Here is a 17,466-nt window from a genome sequence, read left to right as displayed (position 1 = left end):
AGTTGGGTAGAGCCAGGTCTGCCTGACCAGGTGTGCATGGCCGCCTTACGCCGGGAGGTGGCTGGGCAGCGAGCTCTGGCTGCCTTGTGAGCGTCCCCTCGTGACTGAGCTATGTGCGGTGGGGGGGAAGGGCAGGTGGAGAATGACACAGAGATAGCTGCTCGGGAGGTGACTTAGGGCAGTAGCTTTTACTGGCAAGCGGCCCCAGATCTGGCTGCCTCTTGGCTTTGACTCACCAGGGACCTGGGATGAGTGTCTGAGCCTCAGTTTCCTCACCTGCTAACAGGAGGGGGTTGGGCTCCTTCTGGCCCTGATTTTTCTAAGTCACAGCCAAGGACAAGGTTCCCATAGCTCCCCACGCAGCCCCAGCTATGCCTAAATGTCCAAAAAGTATCAAGATTTTCTAAACAGTGCCCAGAACCGCTTGGACTCAGTTTCCCCTCTGAGAGGATGGCTGGGCTTGGCAGGGAGGGACCAAGGCTTCCACACTTGTCACCAGCCAGGCTGAGCCCCTCCTCCTCCCTCCATGTCAGGGGTGATGGGGAGACCCCTCCCTCCTATTTCACACGTCCTGTTTTTCATTAATTGTTTCCAGGTGGGCCCAGAGGTTGCCCTGCAGAGGAAGGTGGAGGCCCTCGAGGATTTAGCAGGGGGATGAGTGAGGAGCAAAAACAGGAAGGAGGTGGGAGCAGGCCATGGAAAATTCATTGCCAGGAAAGAGAGGCCAGCATCTGGTTTGCATTAGGCTGGGAGAGCTTCGAAGCCCAAAGCCTGAGTGGGAGATATCCGCAGCAGGCAGGGTGTGACGACCAGGCAGGAATTGGCAGCTTCTCCCAGCGGGAACTCTGAACTCAGAGGCTGACAGGAAAGAAGAGGGAAGGCGAGGGAGAAGGGAATAGGAAACTCATTTCAGTCTCCATGGTGACTGACACTCCATGAATGTTATTTTCTTTGATAGTCACAACTGCATGGGGTGGGGGGCAGGGAAAATTGTTCCCATTTTCTACTTGTGAGAACTGAGGCCCAGAGAGGTTAAGTGACTTGCCGGAGGTCACACAGTCAGGGAATGGAGGAGCTCGGATTAGAATTCAAGCCAAATGAGCTCAAGTGGAACATTCAAGGCATCCCATGGGTGGACTGAGGCTGATTGTGTGCCAGGCAAGGGGGCACCACGGATCTAGTGATGAACATGGGCCAGCCTCTGCCCACGGGTTACTCAGTTTGTGTGAGGGGTGTCTGACAGTGCCATGGGGATCTTGTCATGACATAAGGTGGTCCACGTGTCAGAGGGCTCCAACCCAATGTCTGCAGAGGAAAAAAACAAAACACAGGGGAAGACTTCCTGGAGGAGGGGATATGAGCAAAACAGAATTTTATCTGAGGCGTTGGGATGGGGTGGAGGCTGCAGAGAGTGGGAATAGTGTGAGGAAAGTGGGAGGGGGGGTTATAGGGCATGTCTGGGCAATAGCAGCTAGCCTGGTGTGCCTTAGAGGGTGAGATGCCATTTCATAGTTAGGGAAACTGAGGCACAGAGAACCTAATGTGCCCAAAGGTTCACAGTCTGGAAGTGGGGTTGAATCCAGCTCGTCTGATTCCACGTCTGTATTCCTAACTGCTACACGACTGGTCCATTTTTGTTGGTGGTTAAAAGTTTTAAGGGTGTTTTGAAGCCAGGGACCACGGGGAGGTGGGGGACCTTGCCCAAGACCACACAGCCAGCCAGTGACAGGGCCAGAGCTGGACAGGCTCTTTCCGACTTGCCAACCCGGGCAGGGAGAGGACAGGCAGCCTCGTCCCACGGGCTTAGTTAAGCCTGGGGCCTTGGACACGCAGAGGAAGCCTCCCATTTCCCTTCAAGGTATCTCGACTTCCTTGGCTCAGGCAGGAAGGAGGGCCCAGCATTCTCTGCTGCCCGCTGAGCCATGGGAGTTAATAATTACTGGGATTAAGGAGATAGAGGTCTGTCTGGGAGGCGCCTCCCGCACAGGCCGCTGCTCCTCGGAGATAGCAAAGGTTAGTGTGAGTCTCAGCCTGGGGGTGGCGAGAAGGCTCCCGCCACCTCCCCACCTGGCGTCTCTAGGGGGACTCTCGATCTGGCCCACCAGCATGGACACCGCTAATGAGCGCTCTGAGTGTCCTGCCCGAGGAAAATGTCCCGTGTTCCAGGCAGTGAGCTCAGGGGCTGTCCGCTACGCCCCGTCAGGTCTGGGTCCTGCACTTGAGGGGCACTTGGGAGAGCAGCCCTGGGCCACAGACAGGTGAGCTAGTGGCCTGGGAGGTGGAGGGGAGGAAGGAACCTTGTCACTCTGCAGGGGCCTTGGGGGAGGGATGAGAAGTGGGGCGCCGGACAGCGGACTGGCATAGAACTATGAGGATATCATGAGCCTCCTACAAGGTCAGCACCAGGGGTGGCCCTGACTGTCTTGTCTAACTTGGTTGTTGTACAGATGTAGAATCTGAGGCTCAGAGAGGGCAAGACACTCATCCTGGGTCACACAGTGAACCGAGGACAGACTGAAGTCCAGAATTAGGGCCTGGATTGTTGAAGCTGGCAGTGTCCTGGATGGGTCTGTGGCCAGGGCTGCCAGGCTGTGGATGGCCAGGGTTGGGGTGGGGGGAAGTTTGGGGAGGACAGTGGCTTGGAGGCAGAAGACACACCTTGTATTTTTCCCTCCCAACCTGCCAACCAGGCACCTCGTAGGGTCCCCTTGTTGCATGTAACTGCCATTTCCACAGAGCTCTTTGGTTTCTGGGCTGTCTTTTCAGAAAACCGGTGTAAGGGGTCTCAGCCCCACTATCCCTGGCTGTGTGGCATCAGGCAGTTTTCCTAACTTCTCTGAGCCCGTCCTTTTCAGCTAAGGAGCAGAGCTCACTGGGCTGTGGGAGGAGCTAGTGAGGCCTTGAGAGCCCAAGGTAAGAGATCATGGGATATTTTTGGCTGGTAATTGGGGTGGTGACAGTGACCCCACACCTGTCTTTTGAAGCCTCGCTCAAGGGCCTCCCAGCCCACTAGTCCTCCCGGGCTGAGGACTCTTCCTCTGGGCCTGTAGCCCTGGGCTGATACCCCTTCCATCCCTTATCTCCCACCAGTCTGGGTTACCACGACTTGGACCAGGTCTTATCTCCTGCCCGGGCTTGTGAAGACTTAGAGGGTAAGCGCCCTGTCCTGAGCTCCTTGTGTGTCATCCCCTCCTGGTTCCCCAAACAGTGAACAGAGTAAGGTCCAGGAAGATAGCAGTTGCTCAAGACTTATCTGGTGAAGGATTCGTCAACAAATACAGAATGACATCTCCTTTGGGCCAGACCCTAGGCTAGGCTGCGGTGGGTGGAGAAACACAGCTCCAAGTAGGAGCTGGTCCCTGCCCTTGGGAAACCACAGTTGTGGAAACAATGGCCCTGCAGAGAGAAGGATATGGGAGGCCTGGGCAGAATGAAAGGGATGTCACAGAGGGCTGGTGCAGGTTGCTCACTGAGCAAGGTGCCAGCCACGGGAGCATGGGAGCAATACATCAAATCTGGTCTGCCCTCCACTCACCAAGTTCTGTACCTTGGCATGGGCCATGTCCCCCAAGGAGAGGAATATTGTCCTCTATTTTGAACAAGGACACCATTCATTTAGCAAGTTGTGCCCTGGCTGAGCAGTGGCCCTGAAAGTGGAGGTCCTTGAGTATCTCCCCCACCGCCCATCTCCCCACCATACTGGAGCCCCAGGGGGTACAGAGCCTGTGTCTATGCAGTTTCCCTTTGGGTCCCCCAGTCCTTGGACGGCCCATAGTTTGTGCTCAGAAGGGGTGGTTGAATGCGTGCACAAATGAATGAAATATGTGTTCCCAGATGAAGATCTGACAAACTTAAGCCTGGGGTCCCGACTCTGGATCTGAGAGTAGCACCTGGTAGGGAAAGTATCTCCTCCCAGACTCCTAGGCCTCCTCTAGATATGGAAGGTGGGGGTCATGGTCTCTGGCAGGAGAGAAGCAGGGTTATGCTCTCACTGGATGAGCCCAAGGCTGAAGTTGAGTCAATGGTCAGGACTCAGGAGAGGTCACAGAGGGACAGAGGGGCTGAGGGACAAGGAAGACCAGTGATCTAGCATTCAAGGAATGGTTTTACAGAGGATGTGGGACCCAATAGGTGTGTATATGTGGTGGGGAGGGCGCATTCCGGCAGAGACTAGGTGGTGGGCAAAGGCAGGGATGGGCAGGGTCTGTTCAGAGCAAGAGGGGTGGCCCCTGGTTGGGAGGGGAGGCTGGGGCTGGAGACTTGGGGCCAAAGGTGGGATCTCCCACAAGATAAGCCCTGAGGAGGAGAGAGAAAACTTGTTTGGGGGTCAGCCCCCCTTCTCTTCCGGAAGGATGTTGCCGGGAGAGACACAGAGCAGGGAGCCCAGGGAAGGAGTGCCAGGTTAGGGGGTGGGAGCGTGCCTGCTGGCCTTGAGAGACAGTCCGCTACGAGTCAGGGAGCTGAAAGCCAGAGAGCCACTGTAGGTTCTTGGGCAGGGGTGGCCCTGGGAGGGTGCGGCGTTGTGCCGCGCGGCGGGTGATTGGAGGGGAGTCAGCTGGGAGCGTCCGGGAGCTGCGCTGGCCGCAGGATGATGGGGACCGGCTCCTCCCCCACTCTGGCCGTCGCACTGTCCCGGGGAGGGCGGCCGGAGCGGGACTGGGCTCCGAGCGCGCGCGAGCTCTCGGCGTCGGTCGCCGGAGGGGCGGGGCTGGGCACGTGTCCTCGGGCCACCCCTCGGCCACGTGACCGGCCGAGGGCAGGGTCGCGGCAGGCTTGGGGGCCGGGGCCCGCACAGAGGGACAGGCAGCGGGCAGGACTGACAGGCGGGGGGGCAGCCCGGCGGGCCCGGGCGGAGTCGGCGGCTGGCGGGGACGCGGCGGGGGCGGCGCGGGGAGATCGCGGCGGCGGCGGCGCGGGGAACCGACCCCCGGGCGCCCCGAGGCGCCGGGATGTGGAGCGGGTAGGTCCGCGAGGGGTCGGGACGCTGCTGCCTCCCGGGGTGGGACGGCGGGGAGGGTGGGGGTGGGCTCCCGGGAGTGTGTGCACCCCCACTGGGAGGTGCTCTGCGCCTCTATTCCTGCCCGTGTTGGAGCACGAGGACAGGCGAGGCGACTCGCAACTGAAGATGGAAGGACACTCCGCGTGGAGGGGCCAGGGGGTCTCCCTGGAGGCAGAGAGTGCGAAGGGTGGGCTGCAGACCGTCCTGCCATGACAGCGCCAACTCCTAATTGATCGGAGAGCAAGTGAGCTGGGGTAGGAGGGGTAGAGTGCAAGCCGGAGTAACTCTGCTATGCACCTAGAGAACGGGACTCCCCCCCCCCCCCAAGGCTGGGTGAACCCGCTAAAAGCAGTGCATTTGGGAAAGGGGAGGCTAGGTCTCTGCCAAGGTCACTTGGAAGTTGGTGAACCTCCATCTAAGGCTCCTGGTGCCTGCTGGGCTCAAAGGCGTGGTGTGGGACCTCCCTGCAGCCTGGACCGGGGCAACACAGACTCTGGGCCCTGGGTTAGTGGCTTCAGTACCCATATCTGTTCACTGATTCTCAGGGGTGGCCCCAGTCCCTGGCCAACCTGGTATGGGACCCTTTCTCTGTATGTGCTGTGGTCTTTTCATGCAGTTTGGTAAACACTTCTTCCCCATGGCCTGGGAAGATCATGTCCTAGAGGAGATGTGGCCAGACTGGGAGTGGGTTGTATGTATTCCTGTAAAGAACTGGGCCAGATGGGTGGTCCCAGGACAGGGGTCCTTCTCAACCACAGCTGGAGAGTGAGGGACACCCCAGTGGGGAGGCTGGCGGGCTGGAGAGTTCTAATACAGGCTGAATCCGCCTTACTCTGTGGCACCAAGCAAAGCATAAGCTGAGATGCTAAGGGAGGCATGGAGAGTCATCCCCAGCAGGGGCTGCTGGGAGAGTGGGCTCCTGGTAGGGGTGAGGCGTGAAGAAGCTCTAGACACTTAAAAGGAGAGAGTTAAGTGGAGCCTGGATTCTTTGGAATTGTGCCCTGGGGGAAGGAGACTGAGTTTAGGGAGAAAGTGGTTGAGTTGGATTGGTGACATCCGGAGAGGTTAAGGCGATCCTGCCTGGGGTTAACTGTCTTTGAGGAGCTGGGGGAGGAAGCTGGTGACCCCTTGTGTTGGGTACACCCAGGCAAAACTCAGCCACCTAGTTGCTGTGTGATCTTGAGAGTACAGCTTCACTTCTCTGGGCCTCTAGGTGACATGTGTGGATTGTGGTGGGGAAGTGATCCAGGCCCAGAGATTGTCCTTTCCTGGAGGCATCCAGGCCAGGGCCAGACAGACAAGTCTGGGGGCTGCTGGTAGATGGGTGCTGACTTTAAAGAAGGGATCAAAAAGTCCCAGGACCCTTCTGGATGGATCAGGCTGCCAAGTCGAACCCGACTCCATCCTCAATATGGCTCACTTCCTGGAGGTAGATTTGGATCCTCCAGGACCTAGCCAGGTGCAGAGCACATAGTAGATGCTTCATACATGCAGATGGAAAGCACGAGGGGCAGAGTGAGGAGCCGGGCACCTGGGGAACAAGAGGTAGAGTTTGGGGGTTACCTTGAGCACTGCCTTTTTATGGACCTCTCACTTGAATATTGTTGGAGGCAGGGATTGAAGGATCAGGGGCCAAGCTGCCAGCACCCACTGGGGGCCTGCTGTCCTAGGAGCTCACCCAGACTCCAGCAGCAGCTGGGAGGGACACTGCTTGGGGTCACACTTGCCCAGGTAGCAGGCAGAGCTGCTGTGATAACTTTGGGCAAGTGTATCCTTGGGATCCGTCCTCCTAGACTGGGAGGAATCTGGCTGAGCAGTCGGTGACCCTGGCTGAGCCTCTCATGACTCTAGGGCTTGGTTTCCTCATGTGGAAGATGCCTGAGATAGGATTCTTGGGTGACTGCTCTGTTAGTAGCCGGGTCGAGGTGCCAGCTCGGCTTCTTGGCTCTAGACCAAGGGCTGCTCCCCTGGGGTGGGAGGCAGCGGCAGGACTTTTCAGGAGCTCAGGTGGACCTGCTTCATGGGGACTCCTTGAGTGTGGGCCCTGAACTCTGAATCCAGAGACGCCTCCCAAAAAGCAGGCTGCTCCCTTCCCATCCCCCACAGTGTCCCATGTCCATAATCTGGGGCACCAAGCCAGCTCCAAGGTGATGGTGTGGGCAATTTGGGTACTTCTGTTGCTCATACAGTGCTGGGCATTTGAGACTTGGTCCTCAGAGGCCAGAGTTTGGGTTCTGGGCTAGTTTTCTGCCACTTGGTGGCCAGATGACATTGGTGTAGCCCCCAGTCTATTTCCCTGTCTGTCAGATCATGCCTGTCTCTAGGCAGGGACAGACTGTTGGATGGCCTGGGAATGAGAGAGACCACCCTAACCTCCTAGGGATGGGGGACTGTGTCATTGCTGCAGGCATGGTGCTGGGGAGCTCCAGGGCTACAGATGGGCTGTGTGATCTTGAGAAAGTCACCTCAAGGCTCTGGGCCTTGGGCTGGCTCCCGCTGGAGGCAGGGCTGGCTTCCCTTCCTCATCAGGGCAGAGGCTGGGCTGGCGGGCCTGGGTCTGTGGCAGGGAGAGGCTTGGCCTGGCCCACCTGCTTCAGGGGTTCCAACCATCCCGAGGCTGTTCCTGGCCTCCTCCTCCCTCCTGCTCCGTGTTCCTTGTAGGAACAAGGCACTGCTGCTGCTCCAGCCTCCTGTGCACACACCTACCCTTCCTGGAGTGGTCCAGGTGCACCCTCTCCTACCCCGGGGGTCCTACTCGACTCACTTCCCTGGACAACACCATTGTCCATTCTTCTGGAACCCTCAGCTCCTCTGTCACCCATCCCCTCATCCAGGCTTGGGCTGCAGCTGCTCCCTGTGGGCTGCCACTTACCAAATGCTTCAGCCACCCCCTTCTCTTCCCGGAAAGACCCCTTCCCAGTTCCTCATTCCACTCACGGGCACTACTGTTCTCATTCACCTTGTTCTTGGTTTGTAGTTATCTTAACTACTGCCATTTTGTCTTGTCCCCCACTCCAGCCCCTGGTCCTCCCATGATTCCCCCGCCAAGTCTTTCTCTGTGTTTTCCCTCTGCCTATCCCCTCCCAGCCCAGAGCCTACCCAGCTAGAACAGCAGCCTTGGGTGGAACCCCACCACCACCACCGCCGTTCGCACGCTGCCTCAAACTTCCTCAAACCTCCATCTGCGTCCTGCCTCACTTCTCTGAAACCACCATTCATCCCCTTTCCTCCTGTCCTGACTCTTCTGGGTGACAGTTCACATGACACTAGAGCCTGGTTTCTGGGTTCAGGTCCCACCCTGCCACTTCCTCATTGTGTTTTCGCCAGATCGCCGCCCATCTCTGAACCTCAGGCGCCTCTTCAAACCGGGTTGGGGAGAGCCTCTCCTTGTCGCAGCGTAATGAGGTGCACGCGTGATGACATCTGTGGAATGGGGGGCTGGCACAGATGGGAGTGGGAGCTCGGGAATCTGATATGTTTGTGGGTCTGGAGCTGAGGACTTGGCCACTCTCTGGGCTGAGCTTGGCTGGGTTTGCTGGTCGGTCAGGGAACCAACACAGGAAACCTTTCCTGGGACCCCGTTGGCCCCTGGACGAGAGTCACTGGGCTTCAGCCTCAGGGCTCTCAGGGCTTACTGGGCTGCCTGTAAGTGTGTGAGTGTGATTCTGAACCCGGCCCCTGCGCTGCGGCACTGTCCCGGAGCTGGGCCCAGGTCGGGGTTCCTGCAGACCAGACAAGCTTCAGCTGCCCTGGAGCCTGGGCTCTGCGGCCCCAGGCAGAAGGTGAGGGTCCCAGTGTGAGCCCTGATTCCTCTCTCTCCCCTGGTTTTCAGAGCATCCCATGCTGGCTCCTCCCCCTGCTTGCGTAATGAACCCATCTTGTCTGTTAGCACACAGGAGGCATCTTTAACTCAAGGAGGTGACCTGGGCACTGGTGGGCAGAGAGGAGGAGGTTCAGGGCATGGCAGGCTGGCTGGGCCAAAGCTGGGGGAAGGTTCACAGGACCGGATTTGGGCCCTTCTGGCCCTGGGTGTGGCCTCCGGGCAGGCCCTCCTCATCCAGTGGGGGTTGCTGGGTGACTGGGGACCACAGAACCCAGGGGTGGTCCTCATGTTGCCATGTTTCGTAGATGGGAACAAAAGCCCCAGGGGCCCTCCGAGAAAGGGCCTCGGGGTTCCTGCTTTCCCCCAGCCCTTGTGTGTTTCCTGGGGAAGTGACCCCGCAGTGCCTTTCCTGTGTGAACTGCCCTGGGCTCTAGGCAGGGGAGCCGGCCTCGGGATAGGGATGTTGGCTGCCCCCACCTACCCGACCTTGACTCTTACTATCTCCTGCCGCTGAGCAGACCCCTCCCTAGTGGCATATCCTGGATGTTGGACTCTGTTTCTGTGGGGAATGGGGACTCAGAAGGTTTGAGCAGAGCACTGTGGATCTGGACTAGGGGCTGAGGGAGTAGGCATAGCACAGAAGAACTTGATAGCCCGTGCGTGCCCAAAGAGTGAATTCCCTCCACCATAGACATTCACACCCAGGATTTTGGGCCTCTGAAGTATGTAGAAGATAATGGATTCCGAGTTGGCTGGACCCAAGGGGCCTGGGGTCTCCTCTACTTCTGAAATTTGAGTCACAGGAGCTGGCCTTATGGCCCAGAAGTGTAAGCAGGAGGGTCTACAGATTCCAGCTTCCCTCCCGGTGCAGAGTGGGCCCTTCTTTCCCTCCTGCTCGTGAACCCCCGGCCCAGGCATTGGGCTGTTGGTGATTCCCCAGCCATCCATGCTTTTTGCCATGAGGATTTATACATTGGGCTTTTCCACCGGGGAGAGGGGGACGAGGAGGGAGAAGCGGAAGGTATCACTGGGATTCTGTCTCAGGCCTCCCTGGGACACTGTTTCCTCTGGCTGCAAAAACGGGCCCCATCCCCCCAGCAGTGGGTTGAAATGAGAACCTGTTGGGAAAATGATGGGAGCTGTCTGGCCACATCCCCAGCCCATGCCCTGGGGACCAGCAGGAGAGTGTGTGTCCTTCACTGTGGCCAGAGGCCAAGCCCACACTGGTGGACGAAGCTTATTCGTGGGAGGTGTCTGGCTGCCTTGTTCCCCTAGGCAGGGGATGCAGGTGATGGCTGGGGTGGTCCTTGCCATGGGGCTGGGGATCTGAGACCTGGGATCCTGCCTTGTGCCCTGTGCTGTCCCTGGGAGTTACCCCTTGCCCTTGGCCTATACTTGTTGCCCATTCTATCATAGTGGGCAGTCCCGACGTGGGGTCTGACCCCACCAAGCCTGAAGCACTACTTTGGCCATCTTCTCCACTGTGGGGACGGTACTGGACCCCAGGCCTCCAGTGGGGGAACCTCCTGAGGGCCCACAGTTTTAGCTGCAGGATCCAGAGCCTGGGCAGACGTGATGGGGGCGGGGTAGTGGGGGTCCCTGCCAAACGTAGCTGCAGACAGCCCACTGTTCTCCCTGTGCCTTGTCCAGTGACTCAGTTCCATTCTTAGTGTGCTTCCTGCAGGTTTTACCCCCAACCCACAGACGGGGAGGCAGGTTGAGAGAATTTCAGTAACCTTCCCAGGGGCTCGCAGGTACCAAGGGTTGGAGCCTGGCATGGACCCATCCTTGCCCGACTGGCCTGTGTGCTCAGCCACAGCCCCCCTGCTGCCAGCCCTGGCCTCCTTTCTCGGGGGCAGTTTCTGGGCCTGAGCAGAGGCTGAGAAGCCAGTTCAGGCTGGAATTGGGTCAAATTTCCCTGCGTAGCTGAGTAGGAGCCTCCTGGGTACCCCTGGACCCAGTGGCCTTTGATCCAGAGGCAGATACACGATGCCACTGCCCACCCACTGCCCACCGCCCACCGGTCTGCTGTAGCTGGGGAGCTTTGGGAGCCTGGGCTGACGACCTGGCCACCATTCCCAGCACTGCTGCCGACCAGCTGTGTGACCCTGGGCAAGTCCCATCACCTCTCTCATCTGTAGAATGGAGACAATACCACAAGTGCAGCTTTTGTTTGTTTGTTTGTTTTGAGGGGTAATCAGATTTCTTTTTTTTTTTTAATGGAGGTACTGAGGACTGAACCCAGGACCTCATGCATGCTAAGCACACATCTGCCACTGAGCTATCCCCTCCCCTCCTCGGCTGAGAGTTTTAAGTGAGATAACGTGAGCAGAGCACCTGGGAGTCCCCTGGGTGCAGACTCAGACTGGGGCCACCACAGCACTGCCACAGCCCCATAAGCCTCAGGGACCCGCTGGCCAACAAGACCCCTCAGACAAGGGTATTAGGAAAGATCCCTGTCCGGCATAAATGCTGTTGATGCAGTGATGGGTGTGTGTTCCAATCTGAGTCGTCAAAGCCTGCGTCCCTGCTGGGCAGGACCCAGCACGAGGAACCCAAGATCACACTCGGGGCTAGTTCCAGCAGAGGGCAGGCTGGGTTGGCAGCTGGACTGGGCCACGTGGAGGGCTGGGAATGGGTTCATTGCTAGGGTCCCTGGGCACCAGGTCCTTTTGTGTTACCGAAGGGGAAACACAAAACATCGGGGGCTGCTTAAGTGATGGTCCCTGGGTCCAGAGGACGGGGAGGAGGGACCAGACCGCAGCCTTGTCTTTCCCATTTCCTCTCGGCAATTCTGAATTCCATGACCCCTTGGCCTTGTCTTTCCTCCCTCCTGTGTGGGCCCCTCTGAGCCCCTTCCCCTCCACTTCCCCTTTCGATCAGCAGCCCAGCCCCCCACCCTCAGTCCAGCCACTGCAGCTCAGAAGCTGCTGGCTCAGGAGCCGCCAACTTTTGCTGAGTGAGCGAGTCCAGAGGTGCTGTCTTGGCACAAACCACCACTGCCCAGCCCTCTCCTTCCCCCACTCCTCAGGGTCTGCTGCGAAGAGGGGAGCGTGGACGGGCGGGGGGCGCCCTGCACTGCCTCCAGTGTCCTCCACTTCAGGGAGAAGAGGGTCCTGAGGCTCAGAGAGAGGGGAGTTTGCCTGAGGTCACAAGGCGGACCAGTGGAGAACTGGGATTGCTCCCCACAAGGTCCAGAGGGCAGGAAGTGGGCTGCCTTCCCCGGGGCCATTTGCAGAACCTTCCTGCCTGAGCTCTGCCTGTCCCCGCTGGTCCTTCCTCTCTGGTCCACCCTAACAGTAGCAACGAAGGCACTTCCCACTTAAGTGTCTCGTGTGCCAAGGCTTTCTGCACATCTCTGATCTAGTCAGTGACCCTTGTGGTGGGGCTGTTTGGATCCTCCCCATTTTATAGAGGCGGAAACGCAGGCCCTCACCATTGATGCATTTACAGTATCTGTTGGGCGAACCAACAGGAACACCTGCTGTGTGCTGGGCACCTACTGTGGGCCTGGGCTGGAGCGGCCCACATAGATGACATAGATGAATGAGCCCTGTCCTTGCCCCCAGGGGACCCTGTGCTTGGTCATTCTGCCCTTGTGACAACCCTGGTGATAGCCTATTTTACAGATGGGGAGACTGAGGCCCAGAGTGGCAGGTGTGTTGCCTGGGCTTAGTCCCTGGGCTCAGCTCTCCAGGCCTTAGGACCCCACCCTGTATCTGCTCTCTGCCTGGCAGCCAGCCCCACCCGGACGAGGGCCACCCGCCACCCCTGGAAGCTGTGCCAGTCCCCTGGAAGAGTGTGGGCCCCTGCAAAAGCCACAGGGAGTCCCCGGGAGGCCTGGCGGAGACCCCTGCAGGGGAGGAGGTCCAAGGCGAGGAGGGGCCTGTGGCTACCCGGCTGGACGTGTCGCGCCTGCGCAGCTCTTCCATGGAGATCCGCGAGAAGGGCTCGGAGTTCCTGAAGGAGGAGCTGCACAAAGCCCAGAAGGTGGGGCCTGGGGGTGGGGTGGGGGGCCAGGGGCCGGCCTGGGGAGACGTCATGCACCTGTCAAGGCCACTTGCATGCCAGGCCTGCACTGAGCATGAGGGCAGCACAAACAAAGGGGAGACCAGTTCTTCCTGTGACTTTTAATCGACTTTTAGAAGTCCTGACTCCAACCTCATGCTATAAGCTAAATGGAAAACACATGGTAAACTGTAGGGCCACGGAGGAAGTCAGCTCCAGAGGCCCACGGGAGATGACCCCAGGGAATGGGGCCTGGTCAAGTGGGCCTGGCCCCCCCAGTGCCAGGCCTGGGGTCCCCCCGTGGGGCTGACGGCTCTGTCCCCTGTGCCCCCCAGGAGCTGAAACTGAAGGATGAGGAGTGTGAGCGGCTGTCCAAGGTGCGGGAGCAGCTGGAACAGGAGCTGGAGGAGCTGACGGCCAGCCTGTTTGAGGTGCGGGGCCTGGGCGCAGGCTGGGGAGGGAGTCTGCAGGGCATCCGTCAGCATGGCCCCACTCACTCGGAGCCTGCCCTCTTCCCAGGAAGCCCACAAGATGGTGCGAGAAGCCAACATGAAGCAGGCAGCGTCAGAAAAGCAGCTGAAGGAGGCGCGGGGCAAGGTGAGGCCCTCCTACCTACTCGGCCGGCCCAGAGCTCCTGACCCCCTCCCAGCCCTGCCATTGGCCAGGGGATGGATGCCGGTTGGGATGGGCCAACCAAGGCCCAGAAGGAAGGGACAGAGGGATCTGAATGACCCCGCTGGAACACAGCCTGCTGGGGTGGAAGTCCAGCTCCCTGGGACCCCAGCTGTGCTTCTGTTGCACCAAGGAGATCTTCCTGGGCCCTTTCTGGGTCTGGGAGGATCTTGTAACCGTTGTAATTTCTTTTCCCTCCTCCTATGTCCCCTTTGCGAAGCAGAAACCTCAGTTTGGCTGTATGAGCCTGGGCAAGGAGCTTTAGCTTTCCAAGCCTGTTTGCCCATCTGTAGAATGTGTGGGCTGGGCTGTTCCTGGCTCCTAGGGGCCACTCAGTGGGAGACTCAATCAGCTCTCAGACACGTGCATCAAACAGGGTTCTGGCTATCAAAGTGACCTAAGCCAGGCCATGTCTTCTTTCTGAGCCTCAGTTTCCTGATCTGTAAAATGGGTATCTCAGTCCCCACTTCAAAAGCTGTAACAGGTAGAGTTAGGTACTAGTCAGGGTGGGCCATCCTGAGCTGGGGTGATGGGCCATCCTGAGCTGGGGTGACAGGTGGTGGCAGCCAGGGCAGAGTCAACCCTGGGCTAACACTTACAGCCATCTCATTCCGGCCAGATCGACATGCTGCAGGCAGAGGTGACAGCCTTGAAGACACTGGTCATCACGTCCACACCAGCCTCTCCCAACCGCGAGCTCCACCCGCAGCTTCTCAGCCCCACCAAGGCCGGACCCCGCAAGGGCCACTTGCGTCATAAGAGCACCAGCAGTGCCCCCTGCCCTGCTGTGTGCCCTGTTGCAGGACACGCCCTGGCCCTGGACAAGGAGGGCAGAGAGGTGAGGGGCTGCGGGCAGACAGTGGACACCAGAAAGAGACACAGCGCCCACTGTCAGCCAGGCAGTGATGCCCAGTGGGGACCTGCCTGACTCCTGCTGTGTGACCACGAGCCTGTCCCACCCTCTCTGGACTTCTGTGTCCTTTGGCTATGAGGGCTCCTTTGGGTAGGTTCCTTGTGATATGAGGTGTTTGGCCCTCAGTGGGGTACATGGGGGCCTGGTCCAGGCTGGACAATGAGCTGCAATGTCCTTGGCTGTGGGTCCTTAGGAGTTCACTCAGGGCTGCGCCCAGTAAGCACCCATGAGGGATGTAGTGGGACTCAGCTTCCTGGGGTCTCTGATTCCAAGGTGGCCCCCAGCTCCATCCTGCCCCAGGCCTCCGGAGCTTCCAAGGAGGAGGCACGGGGGGGCCCTTCAACCCTCTTCTGGCTCTAAGCTTCCAACTGGACACTAACATCTTCCTTCTGTCTCTGTGCACCTGTCTGTCTGTCTGCCCTGTGCGTCCAGCCCGGGCTGCCCCCTCTCCTCTCTCTACTCCTCTGCGTGGTCCCCAGCAGGGCGGTTCACCTCACCTACCAGCCGGCCTGGCAGCTCCCACCTGGTGAGCTGCCTGTGGGCCCCACCTCTGCCACCTCTCTCTCCTTTTCCCGACAGGTAATGGCTCCGTAGAGGGGCCGCCCCGCTCCCGCCCACCCAGCCTCTCACTGCATGTGCTCTGGGGGGGCGTGTGTCTTTCCTCCCGTGTACCATGCCTGTGTGTGCTGCAGGTCCCGGCGTGTACCCGTGGGTCCCTGCAGGGTCACTCTTCAGCTTTTCCTCCTCAAGGAGGTGGGGAGGGTCTTCAGGACGAGACCCCGGACCCAAGTCTGTAATTCTCTAGTGCCGAGAAACTGAAAACATGCCTGAAAGTGCAACTTTGAATTCTACATTCTCGGTGCAGAGACAGGAGATGAGTTCTTTAGGACTTGGCTCCCCTGCGTGGTCCCCGCTGGGCCTGCCCTGCATCTTCCCTGGCTCCCCACCACCTTCGGCTCTGCCTGTCTCTGCCGTGCTGGCCCCCAACACCCTAACCCCCACCCACCCCCCTTGCCCTCCCCTACAGGTGGATGCGACCCTGTTTGCAGAGTTCCAAGCCTGGAGGGAATCACCCACCCTGGACAAGACCTGCCCCTTCCTGGAAAGGGTGTACCGGGAGGACGTGGGCCCCTGCCTGGACTTCACCATGCAGGAGGTGAGGCGGGCAGAGGGCGGCCAGCTGGGGAGGGGAGGCCAGCCCCCCAGCCAGGGACCAGCCTCTCACCAACCTCACCCACCACCCTGCTCTGGAGCAGCTCTCAGCACTGGTCCGGGCCGCCGTGGAGGACAACACGCTCACCATTGAGCCCGTGGCTTCGCAAACACTGCCCTCAGTGAAGATGGCCGCTGTCGAGTGTGGCCGCACCAAGTAAGCTTAGCTCTGCACCCTTCCTGGCCCCTGGGAAACCCCTGTGTAGCCCTGGGCCCCCGCCGAGGGGGTGGCCTGGGAGGACTGAGCCTCAGGCTTGCCTGCTGGGGCCTGGTGTGGGTGGGCCAGGGCACCTCACCAGGGGGGGGACTGTGGCTGCCCCCACGCAGGGCAGGGAGGCATCTTTGGTAGAAATTCCTGCCTTTTGTCACGGAGCCAGGGTCTCTCCCTTCCCGGCTGCTCTGACGTGCCTCCTTCTCCCACTCCCTCTCTCCCACAGTGGGTTCCGGGCCCCGATTGACACGTAAGTTATATTGGTTGTTGGCTCTGCCTCCTGCCAATAACCGGACAGCCCTGGCGTCTAGTCCTCCCTGCTTCTCAGCTGGCTTTGGACAGGGCCAGCAGCCAAGCGAAACTGCCACAGTGTGGAGAGGGCAGGGACTGGGGAGCATTTCCCCTCAGCAGCCCAGGATCTGGCTTGAGAGGGAGGTCCTGGGGTGGGAGCCTTGTCACTGAGGGGAACATTTGAGCGGGGTTTTGAAGGATGAATAACAGTCTGCCAAGCAGGGAAGGACCTTTCAGGAAGAGGCAACGGGATAAGTGAAGGTATGAGAAGCCAGAGTATTAATGGAGACTCCCTTGGGTTGGTGGGTGGAGCATTTGAGTGAGTGGGCAAGGAGCTGGGGCTGAGGCCACAGAGGGTGTTTGGAGCCAGAGTGTAAAGGGCCTCAAATGAGGCTGGGGCTTTGACCCACTAGACCAGAATTTCACAAATCATCGATAAATGTTCCCTGAAAAGAAGGTTCCTTGGTCCAATCAGAGAGACACATTGAACCTGGAGGCAGCAAAGGCTCTGATAAGTCCTGCAACCAAGGAGCCTATTTATCCTTCATTTACTTGGGATTCTCCATAGCCATTTCCTGGGCAATAAGAAGGCAGCAGGGAAAGATCATGGGCTAGATGTGGATTTTTGAGGAGCCCTTGGCTGTAACAATAAAGAGTAGAGATAAAGCAAAAGGCTCAGTGGAAGAGAGAGCAGACTCCTGCTTAATTGGGGGAAGGGGTGACTGGGTCTGAGGGCCCCAGTAAAGTAGGGGGGCATTTTCAGGGCCTTCAGAGGGTGGAGCTTTGGTACACCTGGCATGAAGCTGACCAAGCTCCCCTGCCCACCAAGCGTGAGGTGAGGGGCTTAGGGATGGGGTGCAGCTTGGTTAAAGGTCTCTCACAGGGATTTCCAGGACTGCCCTACTCCCGCTTGGCCTGGCTGCAGACTCCTTGGGACGCCAGGGGAGAAGATGTCAGGCCCCACCCTGCTGTCTGCCTGCCTGCCTCTCCCTCTATGGCCTCCTCTTGGCTGCCGCATCCTCCCTGCATGAGCTGAATGGGCAAGCCCCAATCAGCCCCCACAACCCCCTCTGCTTTCCCCTAGTACATGTGCCCTGAGTGGGCTGGCCTGTGCCTGTCGCCACCGAATCCGGCTTGGGGACTCCAAGAGCCACTACTACATTTCGCCATCTTCCCGAGCCAGGGTGAGTCATCCAATGGGGGCATTACCTGGCTCCTTAGGGCTCCCTGAGCTGAGACTCCAGTCCCCAGGCCTAGGAGCACAACCTCTATCTCCAGAGTAGGGCAGGGCACAGGCTCAGAGAGGTGCAGAGATTGACTTGGGCCACACAGCCAAG

General features: G+C 59.1%; 1 protein-coding gene across 9 annotated transcripts in view; it reads left to right on the top strand.

Annotated features, from left to right (window-relative positions):
* Positions 1 to 17,466, top strand: part of RAB3IL1 (RAB3A interacting protein like 1) — a 42,104-nt gene that overhangs the window by 20,114 nt on the left and 4,524 nt on the right. For 4 of the 9 annotated variants that reach the window (XM_072970096.1, XM_072970094.1, XM_072970097.1 and 1 more), the window contains 8 exons: positions 12,560 to 12,812; positions 13,166 to 13,261; positions 13,350 to 13,427; positions 14,122 to 14,340; positions 15,443 to 15,571; positions 15,672 to 15,784; positions 16,065 to 16,088; positions 17,214 to 17,313. In XM_072970096.1, coding sequence (XP_072826197.1) covers positions 12,560 to 12,812; positions 13,166 to 13,261; positions 13,350 to 13,427; positions 14,122 to 14,340; positions 15,443 to 15,571; positions 15,672 to 15,784; positions 16,065 to 16,088; positions 17,214 to 17,313 — 1,012 coding nt within the window. Of the gene's footprint in view, positions 1 to 4,644; positions 4,961 to 12,559; positions 12,813 to 13,165; positions 13,262 to 13,349; positions 13,428 to 14,121; positions 14,341 to 14,847; positions 14,942 to 15,442; positions 15,572 to 15,671; positions 15,785 to 16,064; positions 16,089 to 17,213; positions 17,314 to 17,466 lie in introns of those variants that run through there. The other 5 variants (XR_012076753.1, XM_072970099.1, XR_012076754.1 and 2 more) reach the window with 5 other exon arrangements.

This window comes from Vicugna pacos, chromosome 10 (genome assembly GCF_048564905.1).
Source record: "Vicugna pacos chromosome 10, VicPac4, whole genome shotgun sequence".
Classification (NCBI taxonomy): domain Eukaryota; kingdom Metazoa; phylum Chordata; class Mammalia; order Artiodactyla; family Camelidae; genus Vicugna; species Vicugna pacos.
This window is presented reverse-complemented; position numbering and strand designations above follow the sequence as displayed.